This window comes from Triturus cristatus, chromosome 2_1 (assembly GCF_964204655.1).
Source record: "Triturus cristatus chromosome 2_1, aTriCri1.1, whole genome shotgun sequence".
Taxonomy (NCBI): domain Eukaryota; kingdom Metazoa; phylum Chordata; class Amphibia; order Caudata; family Salamandridae; genus Triturus; species Triturus cristatus.
The window spans coordinates 859,397,750-859,420,640 of record NC_140581.1 but is presented as its reverse complement, the minus strand read 5'-3'; the positions used below and the strand labels follow the sequence as shown (position 1 = coordinate 859,420,640).

The 22,891-nt window shown below is 44.2% G+C and overlaps 1 protein-coding gene across 1 annotated transcript in view; it reads left to right on the top strand.

Annotated features, from left to right (window-relative positions):
- DMRT1 (doublesex and mab-3 related transcription factor 1) overlaps positions 1–22,891 on the top strand; it is a 765,474-nt gene that overhangs the window by 165,569 nt on the left and 577,014 nt on the right. The window contains exon 2 of the mRNA XM_085640788.1: positions 5,863–6,049. Within this exon, the coding sequence (XP_085496914.1) occupies positions 5,863–6,049 (187 nt within the window). The remainder of the gene's footprint in view (positions 1–5,862; positions 6,050–22,891) is intronic.

The following is a 22,891-nucleotide window of genomic DNA, read 5'->3' as shown; positions in this document are numbered from 1 at the left end:
GTGCCATAGTGTCCCTCTCTAGTCTATAGGAGGGGTGATCAGCCGGAACGTGGATCCATTCGTTCACCGGTGCCAGATGCTCCGCCCAGTAATAGGCCTCAATGTCCGGGAGGGGTATCCATCCATTATATTAGTTCTGTCGAAGTGTACCTAGGGCAATCCTTGGTTGCTTCCTGAGCCACAGCAGGGAGGGCAATTCCGCGTCTATCACCCGGAATGTCTGCCTGGGGAGGGGGTAATACTCATTTTGGAGGGCATACAGAAAGCGGGGCAAGGTGATCATTTTGAACATCGCAGCTCGGCCAAGGATCGTGAGGGGGAATGCTTTCCACCTCAGAGCGTCAGCTGCAAATTTCGTTATGACCCGCTGGATATTGCTTTGGTAGGAGAGGTTTCTATCTGTGGTGAGATAGATCCCCAGGTACGTGAATGCCGTCTGTGTTACCTGGAGGGCCCCAGGGAGAGGAGGCCACGTCTCCCTGGCCCGTGGGCTATATAGGACCGATTTATGCCAATTTATAACATAGCCCGATAAGGAGCCATACTTGCCCAGAAGCCTAAACAGTGCGGGGACCGGGACATCCGGTTGGGTAACATATAACAAGATATCGTCCGCATAAAGCGAGATCTTTTCTTCCCCCACGTCAGTCTGTGTAATTTGGAACCCCCGTGTCTCCTTTGTCTGCCAGATCTCGCATGCCACCATTTCGATTGTGAGAGCAAATAATAGGGGGGACAACAGGAATCCCTGCTGGGTTCCCCGTCTGATGGGGAAGTCATCAGACAACAGTCCGTTCACTTTAACCCTAGCTCGGGGGTCCGCATAGAGGAGTCCAACCCATTGTCGAGATTTGGGACTAATGCCAAACTTGACTAGAGCCGCCTCCAAAAAGGGCCAGTGTACAGCGTCAAACGCCTTTTCTGCATCCAGGAAGAGGAACATGTGGGGATCGTCACGGTCCTGCACCCCCATGAGCCAATTGCGGCTCCGCCGTAAGTTCTGTCTGGTCGCCCGGTCTGGTAGGAAACCTATCTGGTCTCGATGTGCCAAGCCTGAGATTACTTGGTGAGACGGAGGGCTAATATAGTCGCAAGGAGTTTGACCTCTATTTTGAGGAGGAAGATTGGGCGGTAGGATGCGCAGTCTTCGGGGGGCTTTCCTGTTGTGTGGATGGGAATAATCGTAGCCATCCTAAGATCTAAAGGTAGAATACAATCTTGGGCTGCGTCTCGAAACAGTGCTAAGAGATGCACCGCCAGGAGGTCTGCCCCTTTCCGATAAAATTCCGCTGGAAGTCCATTCGGGCCAGCGGATTTCCTAGGGCGTAATTTGATTATTGCTTCTTTAAGTTCGGCTACCGTTATGTCCTCTTCCAGTCCCTCCCTCTCATCATCTTCTAAGCTTGGGGTTTGAATAGTGTCTAGATATGCTAAAATCTCCGTCGGGGTAGCCAGCTCCCTGACCTCATAAAAATCTTTATAATAGGAAGCGAATGTTCGTGCTATTTTTGCGTCTCCCTTTTGTGTCTTTCCCTGCTGGTCCACTATGCTTTCTATCCATCGGGCTTCTGCTTCCTTGCGGCTGAGCCAAGCGAAGAGCTTGCCAGGCTTATCTCCCACATCGTATAGCCTATGAAGTGTCACCTGCGCCTGCGTTTTAGCCTTCTCTGTAGCTAGGGCTTTGTAGCGCTGTTGTGTGTATGTCAGTTGTCGGAGGACCTGTGAATCCTTTCCTGCAAGATAGCGTTGTTCTAGGGCCAGAATTTGGGTTTCCAGAGTGATTAGCTCCTCTTATGCCTTCTGTTTTTCCCAAGCTATTCGGTTTTGGGCCCGATCACGGAGCACTGTCTTAAAGACTTCCCACACAATAACTTGTGATTGTACCGAGCATACATTTTCTGCAAAATAAACTTTCGAGTCAGCCCGGAGTCCCCGTAACACCTCTGCGTTATGCAGGTCCCAAGCCGATAGCCTCCAGTTCCCCTGTCTCGCCCGGGGCCTCCCTCCTGCCCTGACCAGCAGGGGGAGTGGTCAGAAATCCCATGTGCCAGGTACTCCGTCTCGCAGACGGTACCACAGACACTCCTCGGAGGGAAGACATAGTCCAGTCGGAAGTGAACCCTGTGCACCCCAGAATAGTATGAATACTTTCTGACGTCTGGATGTAGTTGTCGCCACCTGTCCACCAGACCAAGGGTATCCATCAGCCTAGCCAGTTGTGTAGTCAGGGGGAATCAATACGATTCCCCGAGCGGTCCATGGGGATGGACATGACATCGTTGAAATCACCCCCTACAATGTGTAGTGTCACGGCGCAGATTTGAGGGATACTGAGGTGAGACTATGCTTGGGACTGATCATTTTTCCACAATACCACATTATTTATTTTCATGTGATAAATATGTTTTGTCTTTGTTCCCATGCTGTGGATAGGGATGGTCATATCTGAGATTTCAAGCCAGCAAATGAATAGGAGAGAGGTGCCAGAGCCCAGGCGCGCAGAGCCAACAATATAGTTGGCATGTTAATCATGCAAAAGACATCATGTAAAAACATAATAAATGCTCAAATTTAAAAAAGTGTTTTTTTTAACATATTGAATCGTTTCACTTTAGTACATGAAGCGATATCACTGCAAATAGTGACATTTAATAGCAGCCGCGGTCCGTGCAGGTAAGAGCAGTAGGGCCGGCTGGGTGAGATGAGAGGGAAAATTAAATAAATAATGAATTTTCTTTCGTCGTCGTGGTCAGTCGAAATCCCCCCAACCCAGCCCCACTGCTCTTACCTGCACAGGCCGCGGCTGTTTAATGTAAGTGATAGTTACTACACACAACCAACATTCTTGAACCTCCCTTTCTCCAACGCAAGTCCGTTGTCTTATGCCCCCCCTTATATATTGCCTGTATTATTATCGTTGATGAAGCTATATAATAGTTTATTAAACCATATACATAGGAGTTTTTTTTATACAGGGTATTTCAAGAACTGAATTATTTCAAGTAGTTCTTAAGTATGATTACCGAGGAAAAGGAGGCATAGTGAAGTAAAGTCATTGCTTAGTGTCACTCAAGTTGGTCATGTGAGTAAGCTGATGGGTATCTTCGTTTGACCCCCATAGGACGGTTCCTTCTGTGTATTTCTTTGAGGAGCTACACAAGTAAAGGTGCATAGGATCACACATTAAATCAAGATGTCAAAAGAAGTCTCTCCAGAAAAATATACAAAATAAGTGAAGTCAGGGCCCTCTGTTTTCCTGTGACTAGCCACCCTTGAACCAACACAGAGATCGATTTTTGGAGCAGTCAGGCACTCAGCACCTCAGTTAAGTCAATTACAAGAATTTGCCAAACAGGGGTCTAAGAGATCCCACAGAGTTACAGGTCTTCACTAAAATAAAAGTGAAGTGCAGACCACCAGGGTCTCTTTACACAAAAGACCCTCTCTGCAGATGTAAATGTTGTCACCGGGCATTTATTAAGGGTCTGTGGCAGGGCTCAAGCGGGGCATGCATTAATATTTACAATTGACAAAATGCATAAAGTTGATTACATCAAGCCAATGAAAATTTTCGTGTTTCCCTTTTTTGTTGTGTTTGCCACTCTCTCTAGCTGGCAGAAGGAAAATATAATACTTATGATTTCTAGGAAAGCTACATAATTAAGTCACACATTTTCAGTAACATTCACTTGCCGAATAAACTCATTCACTGCTGATCCCTTACAAATTACTGCTCAGTCTGCTTTCTACACTACATTGCATGCCACCTGCTTTGTCTATCTACCCTGCCTACTGGCCTATTAGGTCTGCTGCATTAACTAATCATACCTGTTCCCAATGTGTCTCGCTGTGCGTGTAGGCTGTCTAGGCTGTTTCAGTGCACAGTCATTCTCAATTCATTTTAATGCATTCACCCCTCAGCCTTCCACGTTCACGGCCACGTTAATCTCTCAAAGCTTACCCTGCTATGCTCATAACTCAGCCTTCCTCCCTTATGGTCACCCTGATTCTTGTTTGCTTATTAACCTGCAGCATAAAGCTGGATAACCGGCTTCATTTTTTCCTAGCTCATCTACATCAGACATGTTGCTAACTTTTTTGCTGTTTTTAATGCCTCATATTTTACTGAGCATTTGCTCGTCATTGAAGCGTGCTATTCCTGAGTTCAAGTTTCTCCGCCTTCAAAAACACACTACTGGCCTACAGATGTCACAGCTGTAGACAATTGTTTAATAAATAAAACTAATGTAAGCTTGTTGGACATGTAGCTGTGGGTTCAGATGGGTTGATAATGAAGGCCAACCTGAAAAAAAACATTACCATAATAAAATTCCTCTTTGAGTACTTTCACAGCGCTCTAAAGTGTCCTCATAATCAGCCTAAACATCTCCCCATCGCACAGGGTAATCAGTAATGAAACAGACAGCAGTGCAGCACTGTCCGGCACCTTCTCTTCTGCCTGTCGGTGGAGAAAGGCAGAAGTCAAAGGGAAGTTTGAGTGTCTCGCTCAACTGTAATCCAACCTATCCATGCCCATCTTTGATAATAGTTGTTTGCGACCTAAGGACAAATGAGGTGGGGGTGCACATTGGAATCATTACTTATTCCAACACTGAGTGGCACATGCACCATTTCAAAGAAGAGTGTTGAGGTACTGATTGCGCACACAGGTGTGCATGTACCAGGCCTATCATGGAAGAATTAACTTACTCTAACGTGGTTTATTGGTTTTGAGATAGGCGCCTCATGAGATGACTTCCAGTGGTGGTGACCATGTTATTCGAGAATAAGTTGTGTGTTGGATGAGGGAAAACAACATTTTGATGACTTGGTGCTTTTCCCTATGATCAAACTGGGGCAGACAAATTTATGACAAATATTCTGGAAAAGAGAGCAAATGAGCTCTTGCACCCAAAATATCATTAACTGCCAACCTCTTCCATTGCGGGAGAGCACGGGGGTATCCCGAACCGGAAGCAGTTGATGGGAAGGAAATGGAGGAAGAGAACTATCAGAAAAGGGATATAACACCTTCTAACCTTTAAAGATGTTACTAAAGAGGAAGGCTCAGAACCTAAACAAGCGATGAAACCCCCCCAAAGCCTTTAGCGGAGTCCCTACCATAATGCGTAACCTGAGTACATTATTAGGCAGGATCCCCCCGGCTGAACATTATGGAGATTTTTGTTAAAAGTTGGAGTAGAGATTTGGCCAATTTCCTTTGGACCTATTTGAATCTCTAGAACAATAACAGGAATTTTGCGCCGCTGTGGTATATTTTCAGGACTAGAAATATTATTGTGGGGAGTAGTTTTGGAAATTCCTTTGGTGGAGAAGTGATTTATGGAATGCAGAGTTGACTCTCAGTTTGAGTAGCAGCTCAGAGTCGATATGTATGCCAATATTTCTTTAACGAGTAGGTTGGCTGGAACGGAGGCTGGGTGGCCTTGGTAGTTATGTGAGGAGCGTTGCCGCCTTGCTGTAGGAGAATAGTCTGTCTTGCTTGGGTTGAGGTTGGCACGTCCTTAGATGTGACGCTGCAGCCGTCACTCATGTTTAAAGGGTGACCCTCCAGACTCTTGAGCCTTTATCAGCAACCTGATTCAACTATCGAGGCTCTTCCTTAGCCTGAAATGTATTCTTGGTTGCAACAAAAGTTGCTCACATCTTACTCCAGTCTACCCAGGTATCCACACAATGAACAGTGCTGAATTGTCTTCTTCTAGGGAGGAGGGCGGATGGTGTTTGCAGATCATACACAAAACTTTTCAGATGTTTTGCACCCCTGTCTCTGTGTATCATTAATAAATCACTACTACAGAAGAGAAAGGTAAAACTTTTTATTCCTTCTCTCTTTTTTAGGTTGCATTGAGAAGGCAACAAGCCCAAGAAGAAGAGATGGGAATAAGCCATCCCATCCCTCTCCCCGGCACAGCAGAAATGCTTGTTAAGAGAGAAAGTAGTGGCAGCAGCTCCTGCTTGTTACTGGAGAATAGCAGTTCTTCACAGACTTCAAGCACACCAAGTACCGTATCCACTACAGCATCAGGTAGAAATGTTCTTGGGATGTACTGGACATGTACAATCTTATGTGGGATGGCGGTGTGCATGTCTAGAATGAGTATTTTAAAGGTTTTAAAGCAGTCATTGTACAGAATTAAATGCAACTGCCTCCTTGGCACTGTTTTTCACAGACAGATCTATGGATTGGGGAGATAGAGCATATTTATAAGTTATATTTGTGTTCATATAGTTACATCTTGTCAAGATAGATTTTGCCCATTTCTGATTTGTCTTATTAATGCTCCCTTTTCCTCATTCATGCCTAACCCTTTGAAGATAAATTAAATTTAAGTTTGTAGATTTAAATAGAGCAGCTTATCACCCATGAGGGTATCCAGGCACTGTCTATGGGCACCGGAAGATTAAGTGATTTGCCCAGAATCAAAGGTTGTTGAGCCGACGCCGAGACTTGAACCGAATCCCCAGCTCCTGAGTCGGCATCTCTGTCCGCTGTGCCACAAGATATAGAAATAAGGGACTCAGGTGTGCTATGTGGAACTGGAGGCCTTGCTATTGGAGCACAAAGCAAAAAAATAAGGTGTCGTGCACAGCATGTGGAGTTCTGTTGTTGTGCCAAATGAATGTGACAACTGCTAGCTTCTTTGTTATCATGTAGATAAGCCGCTTTCATAGAATCCATTTTTGGGACTAAGCAGATGCTGCAATAGCCTGCATTTATTACTGCATTGTCCAACTGAAATATAGGGATATTTCACAGGCTATGTGCAAGTAAAGCCCAGTGAAGGGATTTCAGGTATCAACAAGATCTGTCAAGGATTGGGCGGGGGGCAAAGTTAAAGAATTTGGGCAAAGCTAAAGGGGCAGTGTGCAGCGGGGGTTGGGTCAGCCTGTGGGGAAGAAAAGGCTTTGTGTAGCAGGGTTTCGCCACAAGCCCTGGCTTTTGACCTGGCCATGTACTTTAAAAAAAATTGTGGTTCACAGGCCTACCTTTGTTTTTTTCTTTAAAAATCTCTTTTTTTGCATTTAAACAAGGTAGTATCTTTGCAGGTTCAAGGCGTTCACAGGCCTACCTTGTTAACACGGACCCAAAATGGATGACAGGAGTGAAAATGCTCAATTGTACAATGTTGGGCTTTTATTCATTAAATTTAGGTTCGTAGACAGTCTGAGAATGGGGGTTCGAGAACTACTGGGACTAACAGTCCAGGGGGCAGATCACAAAACCTTTTTTGACTGGCACTGTTTCATGTCTTTAGTGGTAATTTAAGGTAGTGCTTGGTGAAAGCACCTCTGACCAGCGTATTGTGAAACTAGGAGGTCTATTACAATGGCGGGCGGACAAAGTCCACCCACCACCATAACAGAATGCGGGACCGTCCGCCAGGGGTGTGGCGGTTCCGCACCTGCAATTAGGATGCCGCGGTGGCGTCCCCCATTCCCATCATTGTGGCGGGCGGAGCTCACAACACCACCCGCCACAATGCTGGGATTGCACGTTGTGCATTGACATGCACAAGGTGACAGGCACTTTGTCCATGCCAATGCCTATGGTACCCCCGCATGTGCACCCCCCAACACCCTGGGGACCCGCTACGGGCCCCCAACAGCAAAGACCGCATGCCTTTCCATGGCGGCAACACCGCCATGGAAGGGCTGCTTTCCGCTATCATCATAATATGGATGGCGGTGCCCTGTAGACACCGCCACCATATTATGCATGTTTTCCACCTGGTCGATGAGTCGACCAGCCGAAAAGGGGCAGATGGTCTTTCCGTCCGCCGCAGACCCCCCAGCCATCCTAATATGGCGGGGGGTCTTTGGAGTTTGGATGGCGGGCGGATCGCCCCCGCCGGGCCTGCGGAGACTACCGCCGGCCCGGCGGGGGCGATCTGCCCGCCATCCTAATAGGCCCCTAGGTTTTTTGAGCCGAGAACATGTGACAAGAAGTTTTGTGCATATTTGTTGTGCAAGATTTGTTTGTGGTGGTGATGTGTTCTGTTGCTTTTTATGCTGCTTTGTTTTTTTTGCTGCATTTTTGCGATGTGATTTTATTGTATTTTACTGTGGTTGTGTATCGTTTCTTTTTTACTGCTTTGCAATATTGTGCCCTGGTATGTTCTAACTGTGTTCTTAATGTTGTTTTGTATATGTTATTGTTTTGTGTTCTGTTGTTTACGTTAGATGTGTCAACAAACTCTGGTACCTTTACAGTCAAATGCAGCGCATGCTTTTAAAAGTCCTGTGACAAGGTATAATTTATCACTGGCTAAGGTAGGAAATTAGTGCCTTTTCACCTCTTCCACTAATTAAGATACTATTCAGATTAAAACTGTAGCAGGGACCTGTCTTAAATTAAAATTGCCACTGCTCACTTTATATTAGATGGCCACAGATATTTCTAACATTATCTCTTTCACGCCCACGAACACATATTTGTAATGCTAATCTCTATAAATCCTTCCTCGGAGAAAGGTTCTGGTTTCATGCTAATTTTGGTGTAATTTCAAGATTTTTCTGTAATAGAAAGAAAAGTTTGCTCGGGGAGATAAAATGGCAAAGCCAGTTTTTTTTACCATCGCATTATATGTTCCCCCCTTCACGGTTTCAGATAAAACTCAAAATATAAAGAGTAAGTGAAACATAGTACATGTCTGCCAAGTGTTGTGCAGAGCCGTAGAACTATGCCAAATTTATTAATAAATATTTTTTTGCCACACAAATATGCTGGGTCTGGTAGCACAATGGACTAATGCACCCACTTCAGGAAACTGTTTGACATTAAATGTGCCCCCTTTTGTTGGATCTGCATGAAACCTGATATTTCAGTGCTGACCTGACCATGATATCTACCTGCCAGTTTTCAAGCAGATTCATTAAAGAAAACCAAATTAATTAGCACAAGAAATCTCTTTTGACCCCACTTTTTCCTTTGCCTACTACCTCTCAAATGGATCTGCAGAAAACTTGCCATACCCTCACAAGACTAAAGATGTAAATGTCTGCTAGCTTTCATGCATGTGGATTTGTCAAATGATGCAACAGTTATTAGCAAATAAACATTTTTGGGAAAGGGCTCATAAAAATATATAGTTAAAATAAAATACATATAGTGGGAAAGAGTAAGGCATTTAATTAAAACGAATAATGAATGCATATATATATATATATATATATATATATATATATATATATATATATATATATATATATATATATATATATATATATATATATATATATATATATATATATATATATATATATATATTCACTGAAAAAACCATAGGTTTCACACATGTTATAGTTAGCTGGACATTTTACTGATAAAAAACCAATGAAATTCCCCCGTTATAGTTACTGTAGGCAACTATAACTCACGCGACCGTAATCCTCTGTTGATGCTAATACTGTATTTAGACACTTATTTGCCCATGTCTTCTTCCATTAAATTTTAGCTATACATATATTACAAATATTTTTTTTTCATAAAGACACATATGTCATCAGCAGAGGATTACGGTCGCGTGAGTTATAGTTGCCTACAGTAACTATAACGGGGGAATTTCATTGGTTTTTTATCAGTAAAATGTCCAGCTAACTATAACGTGTGAAACCTATGGTTTTTTCAGTGAATTTGCAAGGTTTTTTAAATGCTAATTCCTAACTATAACGTGTGTGAAACCTATGGTTTTTTCAGTGAATTTGTACGGTTTTTTAAATGCTAAGTTACTTTACGCCATTTGTGGCGTGCGCGCCCACTTAACGCAGTTCGTTCCGTGCGCGCACAGTGAGCCCGCGGTGCGCGAAGCGCACCGCGTGCCCACGTTACGCTAGATGCGCACATGGAGGTCATATGATGAGCATCGTTGTGACAGGTAAAATATAGGTTTTGTTTATCTCTGATGAGCCATGCAGAAAAGGAGCCCTTCGGGCACCTTTTGCACACGGGGTGGGGAGAATATGTTTTTTGTTTTTTTTTTTAAATTTTTTCTTACCGTACGCGTACGGTAAGCGTAATCGGCGAAATTTTCGAAAAAATTAAAATTGCCTTTTTTCACTTGGGGGATCGTTGGGGACTCCCTCGACATGGCTAGGTGCTTGGGAGCTGTGTAAACAGCCCCTTTACATGATTTGCACTTTGTTTTTCAACCCCCTGTCAGAGTGCGAGAGAGAAAATGGCGGCCGCCGCTTCCTGGTTTCGACCGATTCGAATGTTTACTAAGATCTAAGGGCCAATCAGAATCGCGCTCGCGCACGCCACCGTACGCGTACGGTAAGCGCACCGTAAGCTGGCTCAGATATATATGTTGATTTAAAGGCTATTTTCTCAGAATCTACTGAACAGATTTACACCAAACCTACAAAAGGCACTTCCTTGACCTGAGGACTACCTCTCTGCCAAATTTCAAGTAATTCTGTTCAGCCGTTCGGGCTGTAGCTGTGTCTAAAGGTCCTATGGAAAAATGCATGGGAAAAACGCGTTTTGGGACCCCCCTTTTATCTCAGCCCCCGCTTGACGAATCCCCCCGAGACTTTCAGGGTAGGAGCGGAGCGTAGCGCCCCACCTATTTTGAAAAATTCGCGAGGATTCGTCAACCGGCGCCAAAGTTATTCAAAATAGAATGTTGCGGATTTCCTATGGAAACGTGGTCCTAACTATAACTACCTACTGGCGACCGCCAGTAGGTAATATATATGTGTATATATATATATATATATATATATATATATATATATTCTTGCTCCAAGTTGCCCACCGTTGAACCAGCACTCGCACACAGATGGAAAGGTGGCAAACCTTTATTTTACAGGGTATGAGCAGTCCACTGCAGGCCGCTTCAATCAAACAGTCAAATGTGCGGTTTAGCCTGACGCGTTTCAAAATTGACTTTCTTCCTCAGAGGCCGCCGCTCAGCTGAATACGTGCACCTGGTCCCGCTCTCATAGTGTCAATACCACGCCCCCTGATGGGCCTGCCCAATGACAGAAGGTACCATGGGAACTGTAGTCCAGGTAAATTTCCTTTCCCAAATGATGGCACTAATTTCTGTTTTTCATTCAAAGCCCTCAGATGGGCCACCGCCTGCAGTGACCACTCTCAATCCCACATCGATGTCCCGATACGCGGCTCAATGTATTGAAGCCGCACGGCCCCCTAAATCCTGGGGTGGTGCCAGGTTCGGCGACTGGACGGTCGCCAAATATTCTTGCTCCAAGTTGCCCACCGTTGAACCAGCACTCGCACACAGATGGAAAGGTGGCAAACCTTTATTTTACAGGGTATGAGCAGTCCACTGCAGGCCGCTTCAATCAAACAGTCAAATGTGCGGTTTAGCCTGACGCGTTTCAAAATTGACTTTCTTCCTCAGAGGCCGCCGCTCAGCTGAATACGTGCACCTGGTCCCGCTCTCATAGTGTCAATACCACGCCCCCTGATGGGCCTGCCCAATGACAGAAGGTACCATGGGAACTGTAGTCCAGGTAAATTTCCTTTCCCAAATGATGGCACTAATTTCTGTTTTTCATTCAAAGCCCTCAGATGGGCCACCGCCTGCAGTGACCACTCTCAATCCCACATCGATGTCCCGATACGCGGCTCAATGTATTGAAGCCGCACGGCTCCCTAAATCCTGGGGTGGTGCCAGGTTCGGCGACTGGACGGTCGCCAAATATTCTTGCTCCAAGTTGCCCACCGTTGAACCAGCACTCGCACACAGATGGAAAGGTGGCAAACCTTTATTTTACAGGGTATGAGCAGTCCACTGCAGGCCGCTTCAATCAAACAGTCAAATGTGCGGTTTAGCCTGACGCGTTTCAAAATTGACTTTCTTCCTCAGAGGCCGCCGCTCAGCTGAATACGTGCACCTGGTCCCGCTCTCATAGTGTCAATACCACGCCCCCTGATGGGCCTGCCCAATGACAGAAGGTACCATGGGAACTGCAGTCCAGGTAAATTTCCTTTCCCAAATGATGGCACTAATTTCTGTTTTTCATTCAAAGCCCTCAGATGGGCCACCGCCTGCAGTGACCACTCTCAATCCCACATCGATGTCCCGATACGCGGCTCAATGTATTGAAGCCGCACGGCCCCCTAAATCCTGGGGTGGTGCCAGGTTCGGCGACTGGATGGTTGCCAAATATTCTTGCTCCAAGTTGCCCACCATTGAACCAGCACTCGCACACAGATGGAAAGGTGGCAAACCTTTATTTTACAGGGTATGAGCAGTCCACTGCAGGCCGCTTCAATCAAACAGTCAAATGTGCGGTTTAGCCTGACGCGTTTCAAAATTGACTTTCTTCCTCAGAGGCCGCCGCTCAGCTGAATACGTGCACCTGGTCCCGCTCTCATAGTGTCAATACCACGCCCCCTGATGGGCCTGCCCAATGACAGAAGGTACCATGGGAACTGTAGTCCAGGTAAATTTCCTTTCCCAAATGATGGCACTAATTTCTGTTTTTCATTCAAAGCCCTCAGATGGGCCACCGCCTGCAGTGACCACTCTCAATCCCACATCGATGTCCCGATACGCGGCTCAATGTATTGAAGCCGCACGGCCCCCTAAATCCTGGGGTGGTGCCAGGTTCGGCGACTGGATGGTCGCCAAATATTCTTGCTCCAAGTTGCCCACCGTTGAACCAGCACTCGCACACAGATGGAAAGGTGGCAAACCTTTATTTTACAGGGTATGAGCAGTCCACTGCAGGCCGCTTCAATCAAACAGTCAAATGTGCGGTTTAGCCTGACGCGTTTCAAAATTGACTTTCTTGCTCAGAGGCCGCCGCTCAGCTGAATACGTGCACCTGGTCCCGCTCTCATAGTGTCAATACCACGCCGTATGGCTTCAATACATTGAGCCGCGTATCGGGACATCGATGTGGGATTGAGAGTGGTCACTGCAGGCGGTGGCCCATCTGAGGGCTTTGAATGAAAAACAGAAATTAGTGCCATCATTTGGGAAAGGAAATTTACCTGGACTACAGTTCCCATGGTACCTTCTGTCATTGGGCAGGCCCATCAGGGGGCGTGGTATTGACACTATGAGAGCGGGACCAGGTGCACGTATTCAGCTGAGCGGCGGCCTCTGAGGAAGAAAGTCAATTTTGAAACGCGTCAGGCTAAACCGCACATTTGACTGTTTGATTGAAGCGGCCTGCAGTGGACTGCTCATACCCTGTAAAATAAAGGTTTGGCACCTTTCCATCTGTGTGCGAGTGCTGGTTCAACGGTGGGCAACTTGGAGCAAGAATATTCGGCGACCGTCCAGTCGCCGAACCTGGCACCACCCCAGGATTTAGGGGGCCGTGCGGCTTCAATACATTGAGCCGCGTATCGGGACATCGATGTGGGATTGAGAGTGGTCACTGCCCATCTGAGGGCTTTGAATGAAAAACAGAAATTAGTGCCATCATTTGGGAAAGGAAATTTACCTGGACTACAGTTCCCATGGTACCTTCTGTCATTGGGCAGGCCCATCAGGGGGCGTGGTATTGACACTATGAGAGCGGGACCAGGTGCACGTATTCAGCTGAGCGGCGGCATCTGAGGAAGAAAGTCAATTTTGAAACGCGTCAGGCTAAACCGCACATTTGACTGTTTGATTGAAGCGGCCTGCAGTGGACTGCTCATACCCTGTAAAATAAAGGTTTGCCACCTTTCCATCTGTGTGCGAGTGCTGGTTCAACGGTGGGCAACTTGGAGCAAGAATATTTGGCGACCGTCCAGTCGCCGAACCTGGCACCACCCCAGGATTTAGGGGGCCGTGCGGCTTCAATACATTGAGCCGCGTATCGGGACATCGATGTGGGATTGAGAGTGGTCACTGCAGGCGGTGGCCCATCTGAGGGCTTTGAATGAAAAACAGAAATTAGTGCCATCATTTGGGAAAGGAAATTTACCTGGACTGCAGTTCCCATGGTACCTTCTGTCATTGGGCAGGCCCATCAGGGGGCGTGGTATTGACACTATGAGAGCGGGACCAGGTGCACGTATTCAGCTGAGCGGCGGCCTCTGAGGAAGAAAGTCAATTTTGAAACGCGTCAGGCTAAACCGCACATTTGACTGTTTGATTGAAGCGGCCTGCAGTGGACTGCTCATACCCTGTAAAATAAAGGTTTGCCACCTTTCCATCTGTGTGCGAGTGCTGGTTCAACGGTGGGCAACTTGGAGCAAGAATATATATATATATATATATATATATATATATATATATATATATATATATATATATATATATATATATATATATATATATATATATATATATATACAAATCCTTCAAAAGAAGAAGTTCAGGGTCGCACTCCGCAGAAGTTTGTGATATAAAATCTTTTTATTTCATTTCTTTGCCCATTTGTGATCATAGAAAATCCACAAAATCAACGCGTTTCGGTCTTGACCCAAGACCTTGATCACGATAATGTTCCCCCACTTAACTCTCAACATATAACGGTTCTTACAGAGCCTACGGCACTTCTTGTCATGTGATAGGAGGAGCATTATGGGATTTGTAGTTCTCAAAATTCAATTAAAACACATTGAAACAAATCATCGATAAAGAATGAATACATAGTTTACACAAGTACCAATACTGTTTGAAAAAATACAAATCATCATTAAACTAGTTGTGTCAAGTTCCAAACATTTTTTGGTGCCCATCATTGAATTCAATAATAGTTTTTTTCATCCTGTTCTGTTTCCATTATTACAAAAATAGTCCAGAAATCTAGTGCATTTATCTGCATCTGTATGCCAAACCTTCATTATTTGTTCTACTGATTATTTTGTTTATACTTTTTAAAAGGTTTCATATTTATGATTCCTGCACCTGTTTATTAAGTCCCCTCCAGTGGGGTGTCTTGGTCTTACGTATGGATCTCTCCCATCTGCCATTAATGCATTTACAGATTAGCACCAATACAATAATACGGGAAAGACAAGAAAGAAACGAAAAAATGTCAAAAATATACATATATATATATATATTTTTTACTGCTCCCTTCGCACCTCGTTTTCCGAGTCACTCACGGTCGGGTGCTGTAAATGCGGCGGTGCCAGCCGCATAACATTATCGCTCCAGAATTCTCTAATCGTAAAGAATTAAGCACTCACGGGTAGCGTGTCAACGAGATTTATTCCCAGAACAGACGAGTTTCGGCGATCTGCCTTCCTCGGTGTTCACAGCACACCGTAAAGCGCCATTATTTGAATCTTTCAATGCATCATGGATTTTAACATAGAAAGAGGACAGCGTAAAGTGCACAGATAATACAGCGCCATTTTGAAATGTGTTCAAAATCAAGTATATGAATAAATAAACATATACACATGCATACTGAGTACATGCAAATTAATCCAAATTGCAGAATCGTCAAAATGATCAAACATAATGAAGGCATATTGTCTCAAGTACCAGCACATCAATATTTTGAACAACAATTTTGCGTAAATGTAAATTCATAAAGCCGTGTATCGGCTTACGCTTTCTGGCATATGCTCTACTGCACAAAATCAAGCCGTGTATCGGCATTGCCATCGATCAAACCGTGAATCGGCTTTACTGCCCAACTGATTTTCTGCAAAAGCAGAAAAATAACTGAAAAAGGCAACGTTAAAAGCTCACCATAGTGGTCATTGCCCCACCACACCCCACACATATACAATGATGTTACTGTTACCATAATCAACTCTTTACTAGGATCCCAGGTGTACCGATAGTTCCTCATTACTGTTCAAGCCACGAGGGAATTTGGTTTGTAAGTCTATAATATAGCGTGATTCTAACCTGCGTAGCTTTTTAAGACGATCCCCTCCTCTGATGTTATCTGGAATATAGTCAAGGCCAAAAAACTGTAAAAAGTTTCTACTGTTGGGATGTTTGTCATCATAATGCCTTGCTACTGGATATGAGGCGTCATTCTTCAATATTGCTCTCCTGTGCTCTAAAATACGAATCTTTAATGCATGAATGGTACTGCCTATGTACAGCAGTCCACACGGACAGACAAGGCAATAAACTGCATAGGATGTACTACAGGTTAGAAACTTGAGGATAGGTTTTTTAAGATTCACATCAGGCACTGTGTAAGTCAAAACCCTCTTGCTATTTGAGCAGGCCTTGCACTTACCGCAGGGAAAGAAACCCTGCATATCTCTCAGAGTGCCCTGTATAGTAGGTTGTTTCACTAGATGACTACTGACTAGCCTATCCTTAAGTGATCTCGCCTTTTTGAAAGTTATCATGGGGTGATCTGGAATATCTTCCCCCATGATATTATCACTTTTGAGAATATGCCAATTTTTCTTTAACATTCATTTCAAAAAATTGGCTTCTGCAGAGTATGTGGTGATGATTCTGAACTTGGTTTCTGGGGAGTCAACTGACCTTGCATTTTTGCTGGTTCCACTCTTTTCCTCCAGTAACTGCTGTCTAGGGATCCCCCTGACCTTGGCTAGTGTCTTTTCCAAATGTGTCTTATCATAGCCCCTTATACAAAATCTGGAAATGCAGTCTTTTGCAGCAGCCTCGAAATCACAAGGTCTGGAGCTATTCCGTTTTAATCTCAGGAGCTCTCCATATGGTATGCTCTGGATTAATTTCGGCGGATGATTGCTGGTTGCGAAAAGAATGGAATTGCCCGCTGTACTTTTGCGGTAAAGAGCAGTTTCCAGCTTGCCTGAGGAAACAAACACTTTCAGGTCCAGATAGTCCACTGCCACTGGACTTACTGTACCCGTAAAATGTAAGTTGAGATCATTGTTGTTCAAAATTTCTATATAATCTCTAGCCGATTCTACTGTGCCATCCCAGACAATAAACAGGTCATCGATGTATCGATACCATGCTTTGACCTCACCCTTGATGTTTCCTCTCTCATAGGTTCTGGGCACCTGCTCCTCCCACCAGCCTACAAACAAGTTGGCATAGCTGGGGGCGAAACAGGTGCCCATCGCCGTACCTGAGACCTGTTTGAAAAATTGATCCCCAAAAACAAAAATATTGTTCGAGAGGCAGAAGTTTGTAAATTCTATCAGCATAGAATTATGTGCTGCGAATCTCAATGATCTTTTGTTAAGGAAAAATTGGACAGCTTTTATACCATCTTCATGTTGTATACATGTGTATAAACTGGTAATGTCCAATACCATGAGTTTATAATTAGCATCCCAAATTAGAGTATTAAGTTTGCTCAGGAAGTCTTTAGTGTCTTTCACATAAGAATCAAGATGAGACACAAATGAAAACAGAAAATAGTCAATAAACATGGACATGTGCTCTGTTAGACTTCCTTGGGAAGACACAATAGGTCTACCTGGTGGTTTCACATTGTCTTTGTGAATTTTTGGTATGTGATAAAAGGTTGCCACCACAGGAGTTGTATTTCTTAAAAATAAATATTCATCGGTCTCCAACATCTGTCCATCATACCATTTTCTGATCAAGGTCTCATAACTCTTCACACTTTCTTGATAGATTTCCCGAGTAGATTTTACATAGTTTTTGCTGTCTGACAGCTGTCTCAAGGCTTCACTGCAGTAGTAGTCTCTGGTTTGCAACACTATGTTTCCGCCTTTATCGGAAGGCTTTATAATGATAGATGTGTCCTGTAATAGACCATCGAGAGCTCTCTTCTCCTCTTTGGTCAAGTTATCACTATGCTTGCGCCTTCGAGTGTTACATCTGAATTTTAACAGGTCCTTAACCATTGTATCCGAAAATACGTCTATGGCATCAAACGGTAACTGCGGTACAAAAGTTGATTTTGATTTAAAAGGACTTACTTCTGATTGTTGTTCGATACCCACAGCTACTGCTCTTTGCGCCATATCTCCAGTGATGCCTGATTGGGTGGGTGCCCCTGTATTAAGATTCTGCAGAAGTTCAACTCCTGGTAGGTCATTGCAGGTAAGTGTATCAGTTATCGTGATTCTTTCTCCCGCCATGATAGTTCTTATTGATACTGGTCTTGTCTTGAAATATTTGTGTAGCTTCAGTTTCCGTACAAAATTATACAGGTCAATCCTCGTCTGAGTAAACTCCAGTTTACTAGTGGGGCAGAACGTTAGCCCTAAAGTTAGTACCTTAATTTCATGGTCTGTTAATACTTTCGGAGTCAGATTGACAATGGTTAGGTTGGTCTCTTTTACTGGCGTTTCTGATTCCTCTTCTTGCGTGACATCCATGTAGGTTTGCCTCTGCCTCTTCCGGCCCCACCCTGATCGGCGTGTTCTCCGGACTGATACTCGGGTGGTTTGTTTTTGCCGCCCCGCAGCCATGATTGCCTTATGATCTGGAACTCGTCGTGAAAAGGAGTCGCCCTAGAAACCCCTTCCAATACTTGTATGTTCCGTTCATCACCTGATTCATTTTCGGTTAAGTCGGATTCTGAAGTTTCCACTCGTATATTTACTGTTGGTGTTGTCCTTTGTGTTAGTTCTCTCCTGGGGCCATCGAATTTTCGTGCAAACGTGAGCACTCTACCTTGTAGATAATCTTTTTCGTCCCGTTCAAATTTCTCTTGTTTTCTGGACTTGATTTTATTCTCATATTTAAGCAGACGTGCTTTCATTTGTCCCATTAGCTCATCCACTTTGTTTTTATCCTCTTCTTTCGCCAGAAGTTCCTCTAGATCCTTAATCTCCGATAGGGCCTTCTCTCGGTCACTCCAGGCGTACTTTACCAAGATTTCTAATGTGCCCTGGCAATATCGCGCCGTATGTTCTGCCCATTCAGTGAGCAGATTAGGATCTGGGTTTTCATATGACGGGACTGTGTAGACTCTGAGGCCCCTGGGAACTCTGTTTATATCCACATAACTCTGCAGGGAGGTGGCCTCCCACCACTTCCTTGTTTCTCGCTCGTACCAACGTTCTAGTTTGACCAAGGTAATGTGTAGACTACTGGTAGGAGGCGATGATGCCCCAGTGGCAGCTTTTCCATTGCCTTCCTTCGTTTTAAACATATCCTTCGCCGCTTCACGGCGTGCCGTTTCACTGAACATAACGATGCTGCTTAGTTCGGTGATTTTCTCCTGGGAATGTACCCGTGACACACGACCCTCGACCTGCCGCTAATTCCGAAATAACAACTATAATTGCGTTGTCGGACCAGTTCGAACGGTCACAGCCTCGATAACTTCTCTCTCCACCCATATATATATATATATATATATATTCACAGAAAAAACCATAGGTTTCAGGCACGTTATAGTTAGGAATTAGCATTTAAAAAACCTCAGAAATTCACTGAAAAAACCATAGGTTTCAGGGGTGTTATAGTTAGCTGGACTTTTCACTTGTACAAAACCATTGAAATTCCCCCGTTATAGTTAGTTCAGCTAACTATAACTCGCGCGCCCGCAATGCACTGCTGATGACGTCACATATTACATCACTCATGACATGGTCAGTGACATCACTCATGACATCACTGATGACATCTCAAATGACATCACTGATGACATCACTGATGACATCATCCAGTGAATGTGTGTTTTTCTGAAAATTAAATATGTTTTATATATGTATATCTCAAGGTCGATGGAAGAATAAATGGGTATATAAGTGTCTAAATGGATGATTTGTTTTTGAAAAATTGATTGTGTAACTGACTGATTAAGTGTATCATAGTGAATACATGGCTTAGTGAGTAATGTTTAAATATGTAAATATCTGTATCAGTCTCTCACTGTGTATAAGTGGCTGCATGGGTTGGTGAGTAGCTACATGGGTGTCTATATAGGTTATTAGTTGGTTTTTTGAGTATCAGTCTGAGTGTCTGCATGGTTCGGTGGGGGGTATTACGTAGTGCATAGGTGCATGAATGAGTGACTCACTGTTTGTATGTGTTGAACACAGCATGTGTGCAGGACTGTATGGGTGGATGAGTGTGTGTATGGGTGTGTTAGTGAGTGAATGACTGTCTCAATAGTGTCTTTATGAGTAACTACATATGTTTTAAACTAGTATATGTGACTATTGGTGTATATATGTGAGTATATGTGAGAGTGAGAGATTGAAAGAGTTCCTGTATGAATAAGTATGTGTTTCTATAAGTGATTGTTTAAAAGACTAAGTATGTGTAAGTTTCCGTAGAAGTAAGTGTGGTGGTGTGTGTATAACTGTATATGCAAGTAAATGTATGTTTGATTCTTTATTAGCATGAGTGACTATGTGTGTGAGTAACTCTATGGATGAGTGGCATTGTGTAACAGGATGTATAGGTGCATGAGTACATATGATGAGTGAGTACATGTATGAGTGACTGTATAGGACTGTTGGTGAATGAGTGGATGTGTATGTGGATCTTAGAATTACTGAAGAGGTTGTTGTAACTGGTATTGGTATGTCCATTGTTTTGAAAATTTTAGTCTCTATTTTTGAATGTGTGTATCAAAGGTTATATTAGGGTGAGAGGAGGTCTGCCACTCTATCACAAGGATGATGTCATCAGTGATGTCATCAGTGATGTCATTTGAGATGTCATCAGTGATGTCATGAGTGATGTCACTGACCATGTCATGAGTGATGTAATATGTGACGTCATCAGCAGTGCATTGCGGGCGCGCGAGTTATAGTTAGCTGAACTAACTATAACGGGGGAATTTCAATGGTTTTGTACAAGTGAAAAGTCCAGCTAACTATAACACCCCTGAAACCTATGGTTTTTTCAGTGAATTTCTGAGGTTTTTTAAATGCTAATTCCTAACTATAACGTGCCTGAAACCTATGGTTTTTTCTGTGAATTTCAAAGGTTTTTTAAATGCTAATTTCTAACTATGCCTACAGAGATAGGACATGTGAAGAAAGAAGAAAAATGCACAGAAAGAAACAAAAGAAGTGCAGAAAGGACCAACAGAAGTCCTCAAATACGAAGATAAGTGCAGGAAGAAGGATAACGTGCAGAAAGAACAAAAAGAAGAGCAGAAAGAAGCCTTGTTGCAAAATCATCCTGTACCCTCAACTTTTTCAGACGGATACTGGTGGTAACTGAGTCTGACTAGCCAGTCCTAGAGCCAGTGCTATGTTAAAAGACACTTAGAATACAGTGAAAACACCTACATACACTAGGGAACATTATGCGTTGGGGTCCCCCTGTGATTAGCATGACCTCCTCTGTAAGCCCCTAGTACATAATAGGGCATGGGGATTAAAACTACCTCTTAAAACAGGCCACAGGGCGTTTTTGCACACGTTAACTCAGGCCCCGTCCCCTCCCTTCACCACTGTGTAAACACGCCCTGTGTCCATTTTTAGTTGGGAGATTAAGTTCATTTGAATCCTGAGGGTCCCTAGGGTCCAACTAGCCCACTAGGTACCTCCAGTAAATGCCACAGAGCTGTGTTGCAGAGAGGTGTAAAAAGTGGCACGGCCTGGACCACCTCCTTGCAATGCAGCTCAGTGGCGCTTACTGGAAGCACTTGGTGGGCTAGTTAGCCCCCAGGGGCCCTCAGTATTGAAGGGAAATTATATCCCCAATTTAAAACGTGCCATAGTGCGTGTTTGCACACGTCACCTCAGGCCCCGTCCCCTCCCTTCACCACTGTGTAAACGCGCCCTGTGGCTGTTCTAAGTTGAGAGATTAAGTCCCCTTGAATCCTAAGGGTCCCTAGGGTCAAACTAGACCACTAGGTACCTCCAGTAAGCGCCACAGAGCTGCGTTGCAGAGAGGTGTAAAAAAGGGCTTGGCCTCAGAACACCTGTCTGCAGCGCAGCTCCCTGGCGCATACTGGAGATGCCTGTTGGGGGCGCGTTTGCAGAGTGCTGCACGGAGGGGGCATGGCCTCCGGCACGATGCCAGTCTTTTATTTATTTTAATTTTTTAAGAAGGGGGGCTGTGTGGTTCCCCTTCTTATTCTAATTTATTGGCCCTGATGACCCCATCCCCCAGGGCCTGTCTCCTAATTATATTTTTTTGACCCCAATCCCTAGGGCCGACCACTGTTTTTTATTATTTTAAAAAAATATTTATTTATAGACACACCTAGGACATGCTGGACAAACCGTACGTACCTATCACCATGACGATTTGCGGGATATTCATTAAAAGGCGACTATGCATGCAATGAATCCACGTGGAATGTATTTACACTACTAGTGAAGCTCTGACATGTCTGATGCCCTACCGTGCCTAATCCCGGTAGACACCCTTGTCGTTTATTTATACAAACATGGGTAGCTATTGACGGGCACATTTAATACACATGCACACCAAGCCATTCAAAGGGGATTCGACAAAAATTCGACCAAAACTATGCAAGAAACCCCCCTCACGGTTAATAAAACACACATCCACTGCCGGATGTGTAATACTTTTTATTTTACTCTCTGGAAAGGGGACGAACATCACTTGAGAGTCACAGCGCGCTCCTGACAGAGCCCAATGCTGTGTTACACCCACCATTGCCTGCCGAGTGCCACACACCTCTGTGTTGTATTCCACTAGCTAGTGCATATGCTATGACACTCTCTAGCCCATGTGCACTGTAACACCACCCCGTGAATATGTCATGCCACACTTGTCTTCGCACGGGTTATATTGCCCCATCTAACGTGCCTTCCTCGATGCCTATGTTATAACGCACAGTGCTATGCCATACATATTACAATCTGCGATCCATATCTGTGTCACAGTGCATATGCAACGTTACACTCCCCAGCACATATTTTATATTACAACTTTAGAGACTAGTTAGGTTACACAACACTGCCCTGTGCATATTACACTCCAAGGCGCATATTGCATAGCACGCGCTAGTGCCTGTGCTATCTCGCGCTCTCCAATGAATCTGTCATTGCGCACAATGTATTGCATATTATATTTCACGCCCGGTTCATCTTATATCACACTTTTTGGTGCATAGTTTATAC